Source organism: Bison bison, unplaced genomic scaffold (genome assembly GCF_000754665.1).
Source record: "Bison bison bison isolate TAMUID 2011002044 unplaced genomic scaffold, Bison_UMD1.0 scf7180017864461, whole genome shotgun sequence".
Taxonomy (NCBI): Eukaryota; Metazoa; Chordata; class Mammalia; order Artiodactyla; family Bovidae; genus Bison; species Bison bison.
Genome location: NW_011495023.1, coordinates 13,703,653 through 13,717,156, shown reverse-complemented (window position 1 = coordinate 13,717,156; position 13,504 = coordinate 13,703,653). Strand labels below are relative to the sequence as shown.

Sequence of the window (13,504 nt, the reverse complement as noted above, 5' to 3'; positions counted from 1 at the left end):
ATTCCCTGTCCTGTGACTCAAGGCTCCATGATTGCGACCTGGACGCCAGGGACACACAGACCATCAGATAATTCTTGCTTTCTGGAGCTCAAAATGTACCGGGAGGTACAACTGTGGGGAAAGGATTCAGGGTAGCAACTTCCAGTAAGTTAAAGAAGTAACACACTGAGAGACTATTGACTTGTCACTTGTCCCTGACACAGCCTGAACCCGGGCCCAAACTTCCCTGGTTCCGCCCACAGCACTCTGGCTTCCATTTACAAATTGAGCCTGCGCACCTGGCGGCTTCTCTCCGATCCGAAGCCTAATCTGGGGGGGCGGGGCACTAACCACGGGTGGGGCGGAGTCTCCAGGCCGAACAGCATACATGATTGGCTAGCCGCAGGGCACGCATTCTTTTATGGGCGGAGCCTCGCCCTGAGCCACGTCTAGTAAGCAGTTCTCCTAATTAGGGAAGGGCCTGAAGCGGGCGGGGCCTGGAGTTGTTAGCGGTCCGTTGTGCGCCTGCGCGGAGTGCCGGGACAGGGCGTGTTCCTCGTTTGGGTGCTCGTCTTGCACCGACCGAGCGCATCTCTCGCTGCAGAAGTCTGTAGTTTCTGCCTGTTAAGTGCAGCCCTCCGCAGTGAGTGTGTGTGTGGTTGCAGTTGTGTTTGCTTCTCTCCGCGGCGGGAATGGTGCTGGACCCTCCCCACTTCTCTGTCCCTCGCTCCCCAACCCCCATCCTTGTTCCCAGACCCTTCCCGCCGCTGCCCACTTCCCAGCACCTGGGGAAAACTGGAGAGTGTCAGCTGGGGGCTCGCTCATTTCTCTCCTTGCACCCTTCTGGCCGTCGCCCACGTGCTTTGTTATTGTTTGGTACAGGTCATGTCCAAGTCTCTGAAAAAGTTGGTGGAAGAGAGCCGGGAGAAGAACCAGCCGGAAGTGGACATGAGTGACCGAGGCATCTCTAACATGCTGGACATCAACGGCCTGTGTAAGTTCTCCGGAGGGCCTTCCTCTCGGAGAGGGTGGGTTTATCAGTTTAACAAGTAACTGCTGGTGGCAGTTCGAGACATTCTGATGGTTTCCACCCCACCTGGTGCTTGTAAAGGGCATTTGTCTAGGGCTTAGCTCAGAAAGCTTGCACTCAGATTTGTTCTCTCAGCTGGAAAACAGGCACGAGAGCAAGGTTAAGAATTACACGAACTTGTAGCTGCTGGATCTCATCATTCGTCCATGCTGATTGATGTTTTTTGGGTGGATTTTCCACAGTTTACTAAATAGCCACTTGGTGTTTTTTTTTTAAATAATTTTTATTGGAGCATAGCTGATTTATAATGTGCTGGTTTCTGCTGTACGCAAAGTGATTCAGTTATACAGATACATACATCCACCCTTTTTTAGATTCGGTTCCCATATAAGTCATTATAGAGTACTAAATAGAGTTCTCTGTGCTATACAGTAGGTCCTTATTAGTTGTCTTATACATAGTAGTGAGTATATGTCAAACCCAATTTCCCAGTTTTCCTCCTCTTCCCCCTTAGGGAAGTTTTCTACATCTGTGACTCTTTTGTAAATAGGTTCATTTGTATCATTTTTTTTTTTTTAGATTCCGCATAAAATTGATATCAGATGATATTTGTCTTTCTCTGACTTCACTCAGTGTCTATCCATGTCACCACAAATTACATTATTTCATTCTCTTTCATGGCAGAGTAGTATTCCATTGTATATCTGTATCACATCTTTATCCATTCATCTGTCATTGGACATTTAGGTTGCTTCCGTGTGCTGGCTATTATACACAGTGCTGAACATTGTATCCTTTTGAAACATGTTTTTCTTCAGTTACAAGCCCAGGAGTGGGACTGCTGGATCATATGGTAGCTCAATTTTTAGCTTTTTAAGGACCCTCCATACTGTACTCTGTAGTGCCTCTGTCAGTTTACATTCCCACTAGCCGTGTAGGAGGGTTCCCTTTTCTCTACACCCTCTTCAGCATTTATTGTTTGTTTCTAGACATTTTGATGATGGTCATTCTGATCAGTGTGAGGTGATACCTCATTGTGGTTTTGGTTTGCATTTCTCTAATAATTAGTGATATTGGGCATCTTTTCATGTGTCACTTGGTTTTTTAATGGGAAATTATTTCTGAATCATTTTCCATTCTTTTTCCACATGAAAGTTACATGATAAGCATTTCTTGACTCATTATCTTTTTCCGTTTTTTTTCCTTCTGACTTAGTTCAGGCTTTTGTTTCTTCTTCCTGCTGTTGTGCTGTCTTCCTAATGCTCCTCTCACCTCCACTTTCACTGCCCTTGTACTGCCCTTAAGTTTTTATTTTGTAAGAAGCATAGCCAATTAATAATGTTGTGATAGTTTCAGGTGGACAGCAAAGGAACTCAATGATACATTTACATGTATCCATTCTCCCCCAAACTCCTCTCCCATCCAGGCTGCCAGGTAACATTGAGCAGAGTTCCCTGTGCTATACAGTAGGTCCTTTTTGGTTACCCATTTTAAATATAGCAGAGTATTCAGGCCAATCTCAGGCTCCCCAACTATCTCTTTCCCCATCCTTCCCCCTAACTGCCCCTGTACTTTAAACACTGTATTGCTTTCAGTGTTATTTTCCTGTAACAGGCATTTTATTGCAACTCTCTCCTTTAAACCAGGGATTGCAGTCTCAGATGGCTTCAGGTTTGTGCCTTGGACAGAGATCAGGGTTGGTGTCATTGATATATCTCTACAGAAGGCCAGGGAATGGAAAACTGTAGGTGACTGACACTTGATAGTCCTTCAGAAGACACCTGCCATGAAGGTTAGCATCTCAGCCTCCTGTAATGTGTTGACTTCTCAGTGGTGGTGGCTTCTTGGTGACAGCAACAGAGCAGGGGTCTCAGGTGCTTAACTGATGGTTGGGAACATCGATGTTTCCCCTCACTGCCCCTGCCCTGCAGGGTCACAGTGGTCATTGGGCACACGGCTGCATCAGAAAAAGATGCTGAGGCGCAAGCAGGAGGCCTGGCTCAGCTGTGCCCTTGGCCTCACAGCTCTCTGCTCCTCAGGATGTCTCTCTCATGGGCTTGAAAAAAGGTTGCTCTCACTAGAGGAACTTTGTACTCCTCAGCTTTGAAGAGGGTTCTCTATGTTATATTTGTAAGTCAGGAGAGTGGTGGAGCTATTCCAGTTCAGTTATTTTATCTCTTTGAAGCCTTGGCTTGTATTGAAGAAGAAAAGATAGCCACTTGCTTCCTGAAAAAGCTGCTTCCGGTGTAGTATGAAGTGCTGAAAAGCAAGGTCATTGTTAACATTTTCCCGGAGAAGTCACTTCAGGAAGAGCAGGAGTGCTTCTTGGGGAGTTTAGTGGCAGTGAATTTGGACACTTCGCCTCCATCCTCTGGAGTGGGCTAGACCTAAGGAGTGACTGCTTTCTGCAAAAAACTCCCTGACTTCTGGAGTCTGGAGGGTCCCAGGATGCCTTCAGGACCCCACCCTCCACTGGGGCTCAGTGGTCAATAGTGTACAGAATGCTTACTCCATGTACTTTAATGTCTTAGATATTAAAATATTCGGCATGATCACGTTAGCTGTACTATAAGGATTCCCATAGTCTTTTGCTTATAAAATTTTGACTATAATCATGAGGTTTTTGCTTATTATTTTTTTTTAATTTATTTTGTCTGTTCAGCTTGTGGGATCTTACTTCCCCGACCAGGGATTCAACCCAGGCACAGCTGTGAAAGTGCCAAGTCCTAACCACTGAACTGCCGGGGAGGTCCCCAAGGTTTTATGTGCTAGTATCAAGATTGAACCCAGGGAACAGGTTATTTCCATGGACAGAGAATGGTTATTGTATCTCAAGCTTTCCCTTCATTATCTTTTTTTAGTTATTGTTTTTATTTATTTATTTTTGCCATACTGTGTGGCATACGGGATCTTAGTTTCCTGATGAATCGAATCCATGCCCCCTGCAGTGGAAGTGCAGAGTCTTAGCCACTGGACCACCAGGGAAGTCCCTCTCTTTGTTATCTTTACTTTTAGTTTCTCTAAGGGCAGGAATTAAGCTTTGAATCTAAGAGTGGCTGTTGTGTACTTATTCTAAGCACAGGAAATAGGCTTTGTTTCTGCTTGGAAAGTTGTGTCTTATAAACGCAGCACTTCCTTGCTCCAAGGCAGTAAGTTGCCTTTCAAAGATGCAACTTTGGAGTTGAGGTACCAAAAGCTTTCTGATAAGAAAACTTCCTAGGCTGGAGACAGACATCAGCCAGGTTTTAGAGTTTTCTGTCAGTCCAGCCGGGTTCTGGGGATGGTCAGATCTGACCCTGAGAGGCAGACATGGTCCAGTGCTTACAAGTGGGGCCTTGGAGCCAAATAGACTGGGTTTAGATTGTCCATCTTATTAGTGTGTTAGTTTAGAGAAACGACTTAACCTTTCTGAGCCTCGAGTGCCTCCTCATTAGATGGAAACATAAGTACAGGTGGCGCTAGTGGTAAAGAACCTGCCTGCCAGAGCAGGAGATGTAAGAGATGAGGGTTCGATCCCTAGGTCAGAAGACCCCCTGGAGGAGGGCATGGCCACCCACTCCAGTATTCTTGCCTGGGGAATCGCCATGGACAGAGGAGCCTGGGGGGCTACAGTTCATAGGGTCGCAAGGAGTTGGACACGACTGAAGGGACTTAGCACAGTACAGCACAAGTCCCCACGTGGCACTGGTTTAGACCTGAGTGCATGGCTTCATGTCAAGTGCTTAGCACCGAGCCCAGTTCTGAGTACACAGTGGCTGTTAACTGTTCGTACGAATGTCCAGAGAGAGTGTGTAAGCGTCAGATATAACCAGTCCCAGCACAGTCGATGGTCCGAACCAAGAATAGCCGGGTTAGGTAGACAAGGTAAGCCATCTGTGTGGGTTATGTCTTGATGTTTTCTGTGCAGCTTAATGGAATCCGGTGTGTTTTAGCCCTTTGGGAGGGATTTTCAGGGATTTCCATATACTGTTTCTCTGAAATGATCCCTCATTTTCTTTTTTTTTTTTAAACCTTTTATTTTTATGGCCACACCACGTGGCATGTGGGATCTTAGTTGCCTGACAAAGGATTGAACCTTCAGCCCCTGCAGTGGAAGTACAGAGTCTTAACTACTAGGGGAGTCCCTCATTTTATTTCTTTTCCTTTTTTTTTTTCCTACATGGCATGTAATCACACACGTTCTCCTTAAAGCTTCCAGGAGGAATGGTATAGTTTTGTACTTTTTATTAAAGAAATTTCATGAGGAAACTCTCTCCCATGCAGCAACTCTTCACCCAGATGATAAAGTTACTCTTGAAGGGCTCTGTAATCAGCTTCCTGGAAGTCTCAGGAGCCAGACAGACTGTTTTTCATTTCTTTTAAGACTTTTGTGACTTTTTAATCTCTTCACATTTATTGAGCTCTGGGTGTCAAACTTTTATCAAGTTTTTTTTTTTTTTTTTCCACCCCAGCTAGGACTTAAATATCTCTCAGATAAATTTTAAAAGAAAAACTTCAACCGCCTGTTTGGGAATTGTTTTTCTAAAGGAGTCTACAAAAGAATCAACAGATGTAATCCTGGCTTGGTTATCTGAAGGAGTTGTTAACCCAGGAATGTGGTGCCTGTTGGGGATTTTCATCATGATAGGACTATTTAAATTTTATTTATTTTTTACTTTTACATTTTGTCTGATACATTGGCATACAGGTCTTAGTTCCCTGACTGGGGATTGAACCTCTGCCCCCGGCCGTGGAAGCATGGAGTCCTAACCACTGCACTACCGGGGGATTCTATTATTAGTATGTAAAAATGTATTTTATGTATGATGGTGTAAAAACTGCAAAACAATATCTCTTTAGTTTCTGAGATTCTCAGTGGGGGCCTCGCCCAGCTAGTCTCACTGTTACAAATCCCGGGAAAGGCGAGGTAGAGATGACTTGTCACAGAGCGTGACAAGTCAGCAGCGAAATAAGTGACCACACACGGCAAGTGCAGGGCCACAGGCACTGAAGGGTCGCTGAGGGGGCAGCAGGGCGTTTCACAGGATTTTGATGGTGATGGGCTTGGGTCTGTTGAGCCTAAGAGGTGGATATCAAAACCACTGGCAGTTTTTCAGTTAATAATTAAAATATTATTTGCCATCCAGTATTGAGTGTATTTTCTTTCCATGATGGACAGTATGTAAATTGAGTCTCTCTGGGACTTTTCTTCCTTACTAATGCTCTAAATTATCCAGTGATGAATTAATACGTGCTCTTCTAAGAAAACTATAGGCTATTTAATAGATCTGAAGTAGATTGTCACCATAAGAAACCATAACGTCCACTGCTTTGCCTTTCTAGCCAGCTCTTAGTTGTGAAAACCAGTGCTAGAATTGATAAGAATAGTACTTGAAAACCAGATCCCGTCTCTCCCTTCCCTAAATGTACATGAGCCTGGTTTAAAGAAAACCTAGTCTCAATATAACAAAATCCACTATCATAGAGCAGAAGCTAGAGATGATATTTTTACATTGGGTAAAGGTTCTTGCTTCTTTGAATAGCAAGTCTGCACAGGTTGGTTTATTTGTTTCAGCCAAAGAGCATAAAAATGTTGCAAGAGCAGTCCATGTAGAGCACATGCCTGGCCAGTAGGGGGCAGTGCCGAGCCTCTGCATTTTGCTCCTGGTCCCTCAGAAGACTAAATACAGCCTCTCCTGCCCCAGTGTCCACTGCCACCTGGCACTCTCTTCCTCCCTCCTCATCACGTCTCTTTCTTCAGGTCAGGAGATACCTTCGTTTATGTCACTTGATCTGTGAAGCTCACGGTTTGAAAAACCTCTAGACAGTTTGTTATGAACTGTCTGGCCCAGAGCATCGTTGATGCTGGCTTGTGAACTGCCTTGTGGACCTGGAGTCTCCTCGGACAGCACAGAGTCTTCTGGACAGAGAGCTGATGATCAGTCAGCATGTTTCCCAGTGAAAGATGGGGGTGAAATGGAATTTGCCAGGTCCCCTTTGGGCAGATTTCATTGGTGTGTGATGCTAAACAGTGTAAAACAGTGTTTTGGATTTGAGGCATCGGTAAAGCCCAAAAGATAAATGTTGGCATAACATCGTCTGCCTTATTAGTCTGCTAGGGCTACCATAGGGACACTTTGGCCACCTGATGCGAAGAGCCGGCTCACTGGAAAAGACCCTGATGCTGGGAACGATTGAAGGCAGGAGGAGGAGGGGATGACAGAGGACGAGATGGTTGGATGGCATCACTGACTCGATGGACATGAGTCTGAGCAAGCTCTGGGAGATAGTGAAGGACCGGGAAGCCCGGTGTGCTGTAGTCCATGGGGTCACAGAGAGTTGAACACGACAGAACAGCAACAACAGGGCTACCGTATAGCACACCGCGGACCAAGGAGCTTCAGCAACAGACGGTGATTGTTCATAGTTTTGGAGGCCGGAAGTCTCAGATGGTAGTGTCGGCAGGGTTGGTTTCTTCTGAGGCCTTTCTCCTTTGCAGACAGCCACCTTCGGTCTTGTGTCACGTGGCCTCTGCTGACATGGGTTCCTGGACCCTCTCTGTGTCCACTTCCTGTGCCTGAGATGATGCCATTCAACTTGGATTACGGCCTGCCTTAGTGGCTTCATTACTTCATCACACTTTGAAAGTTCTGTCTCCAAATACAGTCTCACTCTGAGATCCCTGGGGTCAGGGCTTCACCAGAGGACTTTGAAGGGCCACCATCAGCCCATCACGTCTGCATCGGAAGTTCTGAGTGGTGCACACGTGAGTGCTTCTCACATCAGCCTCTGGTGTGGATGTGTTTCACACGCGAGCAGACAGAAGGTTGAGAAAATCCCAGCCTCACACGTTACACACACCTGGGTGTGTCTAACAGCTGTGTTCTGTAATCTTGTGCTGTGGCTCAGGCCTTAAGGAATGATGGCTTCCAGGGTTAAGCTGGACTGGCGGGGCTCACCTCAAGCCAGTCAGTTTCAGAATTCTTTAAAAACACTGACCTAGGGACCGTATTGGTATAAGAACAGACATGTAGACCAGTGCAATAGAGAGTCCAGAAATAGATGGTGGCGTTAAGAAACAAAAAGCATCGAGGGAGGGGATATACGTGTACTTAGAGCTGATTCACTTTGTTGTATAGCAGAAACACAACACTGTAAGGCAGTTAGCCTCCAATTAAAAAAAACAAACACTGTGCTAGGCCAAGAAAATGCATCATTCTTGCAACCCTCCGGCTTGGAAACTGAGGTTTATCACATTGCTGCAGGACTTGAACTGTCGAAGAAAATGGTAGAAGCAACTTCGTTTCTATCTGGTCAGGGTTAATTCTGAACCTCCTAATTTCTTAAGGCTTTAGTGAAAAGCTATTATTCTTAATTGGACTTAACAGTCACATATGAGTTGTTGTTTTTTTTTTTACTATTTGCTAATTCATTTTTTCTGTCTTCATATATCACAGTAGAATAAACCTGAGTTGCATGAAACGGTAACTGTAGTTGCAGTTTACCTGTTATTCATCAAGAGCCTTTTCACTTAATGTTTCTGTGTGTATGCGTTAATGGTGCCTCCAGACTCAGAACAGTTCTTAAGCGTAAAGTGGGCTAATGAGAGGCACACCTCAGACCAGGTAGTGAACTGGAGGGGGTCTTGGACGCTTGGTTTTTCAGAGCACAGTGCAGAAATTGGTGACACAGTTTGCAACCTCAGTATCCAAATGGTTGTTGGGCAAATGTTTGCATAGACAAGACAGTTGATTTTTTACAGCTGTGAATATTTCCATCTTCAGGCTTTGTGAAAGATGCCTATGCAGCCTATTATGTATTCTTCAAGTTGTACACTCTTTGCTAGAAGGATAAAAATAATAGGTAACTGAAGCTATATACATGAGAGTATTAATCCATACACGCACACACTGCTTACCACATGCCGGGCATTGTGTGCAGCTCTGCATATAGATTATTTCTTTTTTTTTTTTTAATATTATTTGGCTATGCCGAGTCTTTGCCAGACACACAGGATCTTTGATCTTAGTTGCAGCATGTGGGATCTCATTCCCTGACTAGGGATCATACCCAGGCTGCCTGCACTGGGAGAGAAGAGTCTTAGTTACTGGATCACCAGGAAGTCCCTGGATTATTTCTCTTAAACCCCACAGCTCCATTAGGATTGTCGTCATCATCGTCATTGTTCTCACTATCCAGTTTGCAGCTGAGGACCCAGAGATTCCCAGAGCTTCAGTACAGTAATAAGTGTTTAAGTATTAGTACACTAATGAGTAGTAGACTTGAAGCCAGGCAGTCAGACTTCCGAAGCTGTGCTGTAGCTCGTGCTTTCTTGCCTCTCTGATGTCACTAACATTTTCGAGAGTCAGGTGCACATACAAAGATGAAACCACTAATTCGGCAAGCGTCCACTGAGTGCCTGCTGGCTCTGGAAGCCGCCTCCCCTACCTGTATGGGCTACTGATTCCGTATCCATCGAGGAATGTATTCAGGAATCTGACCTTCCCACACTCCAGCTGACTGGGCTCAGGAAACAGCAATCTACTTCTTCCCCAGACACGTACACATTGTTTTTTAAAAAGGTCCATTTCAAAATGCCTTTATCGGAGTGTTCCTGTAGGTAATTGCACACCTGACCGTACAGCCTGACAGATCTTCAAACCAAGAAACTGAAGGCGATCGGCACCTCCTGACTCTTGACAGTGTAGATTTTCTTTGCCAGTTGATCAGCATCATTCAAAGGAAGGAGGGCTTACAGTACGATCTCCGCTCTTTGGTTCTCATGCTCGGCATCTTATTCATGAGGTTCATTTGTGTCATGATGCTGGTTAACAGATCCAGGGTGTGACAGCCTAAGTTCCCACATCTGTGCTGCTGCTGATGGATGTTTGGGTGGCTCCCAGGCTAGGGCTGGCACCAGTACTGCTGCTGTGGCCATGTCCGCACACATGTTCCTGTCTGTTGGTTACAGGTTAGGGGTGGACTTACTGGGTCATGGGGTGTGCCCTTGGACACTCTTTAAAATGTAAGCAAGAGTCCCAAATATGGGGGAAATATTTGAAACATAGATGACTGGCAAAGGCTTAATAACATTCCTTTTTTATTGGAGTGTAATTGCTTTATAATGTGTTGGTTTCTTAGAAATGAATCAGCCATATTTGTACGTATGTACATACATACATACATATATATATATCCCGTCCCACCCCTCTAGGTCACCCACAGAGCACCAAGCTGAGTCCCCTGTGGTGTACAGGAGCTTCCCACCAGCTATCTGTTCTACACATGATAGTGTATTATATGTCAATGCCACTCTCTCAATTCATCCCACCATCTCCTTCCCCACCCCTGTGTCCGCTATGTAAAAATTAAAATACCTAAAGACTTTACTGGTGGGTCCAATTCAAATATGACACTGCAGGGCTTTTAGTGAACTTCTTCAGTGCTGTGTCTCTACTTTTCTTCCACTCGGAGAATCCTGATTCTCAAGGATTCTAATGATGTTAGACTATCTCACAGTTATGTTTTTGGTACCTTACACACAACTGGTCAATTATACACAATTAACAATGCTGATATTTCCACCAAGATATTGCTGGAAGCAGTTGTTTCATGCATGTTCTCTCCCCATTCTCCTCCTTTTTTTTTTTTTCAAAAAAAAATCATACTTCATTTTTTACAATAGTTTTCCCTGTTATTAAACCTCCAGTTTCCCCTGTTGTTAAAATCTGGCATTGGAGTGGTACTTTTGTTACAGTTGATGAAGCAGCATTGATTTACTAACTAAAATTCACAGTTTACATTGTTGTCTGCTCTCTGTGTTGTAACACGTGATAGCTTTAAAAAATTTATTAGAGTATAGTTGCTTTACAGTGTGGTGTTTCTGCTGCACAGCAAAGTGAATCATCTATATGACCCAGCAATCCTATTCCTGGGTATATACCTGGAGAAAACAATCCAAAAGATTCGTGCACCCCAGTGTTCATTGCAGCACTGCTTACAATACCCAGGACATGGAAGCAACCTAAGTGTCCATCAGCAGAGGAATAGATAAAGAAGATGTGGTACATATACGCAATGGAATATTATTCAGCCATAAAAAGAATGAAATCATGCCATTTGCAGAGATGTGGATGGACCTAGAGATGGAGTGAAATAAGCCAGAAGAGAGAAACAAACGTCGTTTATTACTGCATATGTGTGGAATCTAGAAAAATTGAACAAATGAATCTATTTACAAAGCAGAAACATAGACACTTCGTGGCTTTTAACAGATTGAGTGTCTTACGGAGTAGTTTCACTGCCCTGCATACCCTTTGTGGTTTCTTTTCCCCTGTTCTCTTTCTACTTACCTGACACCGAACCCCAGGCAATCACTGAAATTTTATGTCTCTGTAGTTTTGCATTTTCTAGAACGTGACATAGTTGAAGCCATATAGCACATAACCTTTAAAGAGAGACTTCTTTGACTTAGTCATACTCGTTTCAGGTTCTTCTGTGTCTTTTCTTGGCTTGCTGGCTTGTATGTTTTTATTATTGGCTAAAATTCCGTTGTCTAGATGCACCACACTTCGTTTATCCTTTCACCTATTGAAGGACATCTTGGCTGCTTTCCAGTTTTGTCTGAGTAAAGCTGCTGTAAACATGCATGTGCAGATTTTTGTGTGAATGTTCTTTGACTCCTTTCGGTAAATGCGAAGGAGCACGACTGCTGGATTGTAGGGTAAGAATATGCTTGGTGTCCTAAGAAACCAACACATGGACTTCCAAGTAGCTGAGCCATTTCATACGTCCCCCAGCCATGAATAAGAGTTCCTGTTGCTCCACATCCTTCTCAATATTTGGTGTTCTCAGTGTTCTTGATTTTGGCCATCCTAATAGACTTGTAGCAGTATCTTGAAAGGTTGCTGCTGAACCACGAGAGATGCCGGGATTCTTGGCCTCTGGAAGAGAAGAATTCAATCCGGGGCCAGAGACGAGGCTTGATCACTCAGAGCTTTTGTGTAATAAAGTTTTATTAAAGTGTAAAAGAGATAGAGAAAGCATCTGACACAGACATCAGAAGGGGGATGGAGAGTGCCCCCCCTCTAGTGTTAGCAAGGGAGTTATATACTTTTTAATTAGTTATTACAATGAATGAAAAGAATGTCTCAAGTTTGTGAAAATTTTACCAGACCCACTCCCACAATTTACATTTTAGGATAACAAGATGAGAATTTAACAATAGAAAGATCCTACCAGACCCACTCCCATAATATACATTCTAAGATAACAGGATTAGTCAGAGGGTTTTCAGGAAGGAGACACTGTCCTTCAGCAGGATACATTGTTGTTGTATAATCCCTAGTACAGAGTTTAAACTGAGTTGTGTAATTGACTAAGACTAAAGAATGTAAAGGAAAAAAAATTTGTCCCTTTCTCCTCCTCGAGAATTCCAGACCCCTGTCTCCACTTGGAGAGCCCCAGACCCCTTTCTCCTCCTTGGGGACCCTGGACTTACTATCAATCCCTAGGAATTGACTCTCTGAACCTCATTGTTTCAGTGTGCAGTTCTCTCATGGCAGGTGATGTGGAAAATCTTTTCATATATTTGTTTGCCATCTGGTTATCTTCCTTGTGGTGTCTATTAAGGTCTTTGGCCTATTTTTTTTTTTTTAAGTGAGGTCTATTTTGTGTAGGTTTTCTTTTCTGTTATGCTTTAAATTATTATTTTTTATTGAAATGTAGTTGATGTACAGTAGTTGTTTCAGGTGTAGTGCTCCGTGACTTGATACTTGCATATAGTATGAATCGTGGCCCATTTTTTAATTTAACTTATATGCAGAGTACATCATGAGAAACGCTGGACTGGAAGAAATAAGCTGGAATCAAGATTGCTGGGAGAAATATCAATAACCTCAGATATGCAGATGACACCACCCTTTTGGCAGGAAGTGAAGAGGAACTCAAAAGCCTCTGGATGAAAGTGAAAGTGGAGAGTGAAAAAGTTGGCTTAAAGCTCAACATTCAGAAAACTAAGATCATGGCATCCTGTCCCATCACTTCATGGGAAATAGATGGGGAAACAATGGAAACAGTGTCAGACTTTATTTTGGGGGGCTCCAAAATCACCGCAGATGGTGACTGCAGCCATGAAATTAAAAGACGCTTACTCCTTGGAAGGAAAGTTATGACGAACATAGATAGCATATTCAAAAGCAGAGACCTTACTTTGCCAACAAAGGTTCGTCTAGTCAAGGCTCTGATTTTTCCTGTGTTCATGTATGGATGTGAGAGTTGGACTGTGAAGAAGGCTGAGTGCCGAAGAATTGATGCTTTTGAAGTGTGGTGTTGGAGAAGACTCTTGAGAGTCCCTTGGACTGCAAGGAGATCCAACCAGTCCATTCTGAAGGAGATCAGCCCTGGGATTTCTTTGGAAGGAATGATGCTAAAGCTGAAACTCCAGTACTTTGGCCACCTCATGCAAAGAGTTGACTCATTGGGAAAGACTGATGCTGGGAGGGATTGGGGGCAGGA

General features: G+C 44.0%; 1 protein-coding gene across 2 annotated transcripts in view; it reads left to right on the top strand.

Moving 5' to 3' along the window:
• Positions 1 to 475: 475 nt before the first annotated feature.
• RSU1 (Ras suppressor protein 1) overlaps positions 476 to 13,504 on the top strand; it is a 201,530-nt gene continuing 188,501 nt past the window's right edge. For both annotated transcript variants that reach the window (XM_010859972.1, XM_010859973.1), the window contains exons 1-2: positions 476 to 622; positions 862 to 973. In XM_010859972.1, the coding sequence (XP_010858274.1) occupies positions 865 to 973 (109 nt within the window). In that variant the 5' untranslated portion in view covers positions 476 to 622; positions 862 to 864. The remainder of the gene's footprint in view (positions 623 to 861; positions 974 to 13,504) is intronic.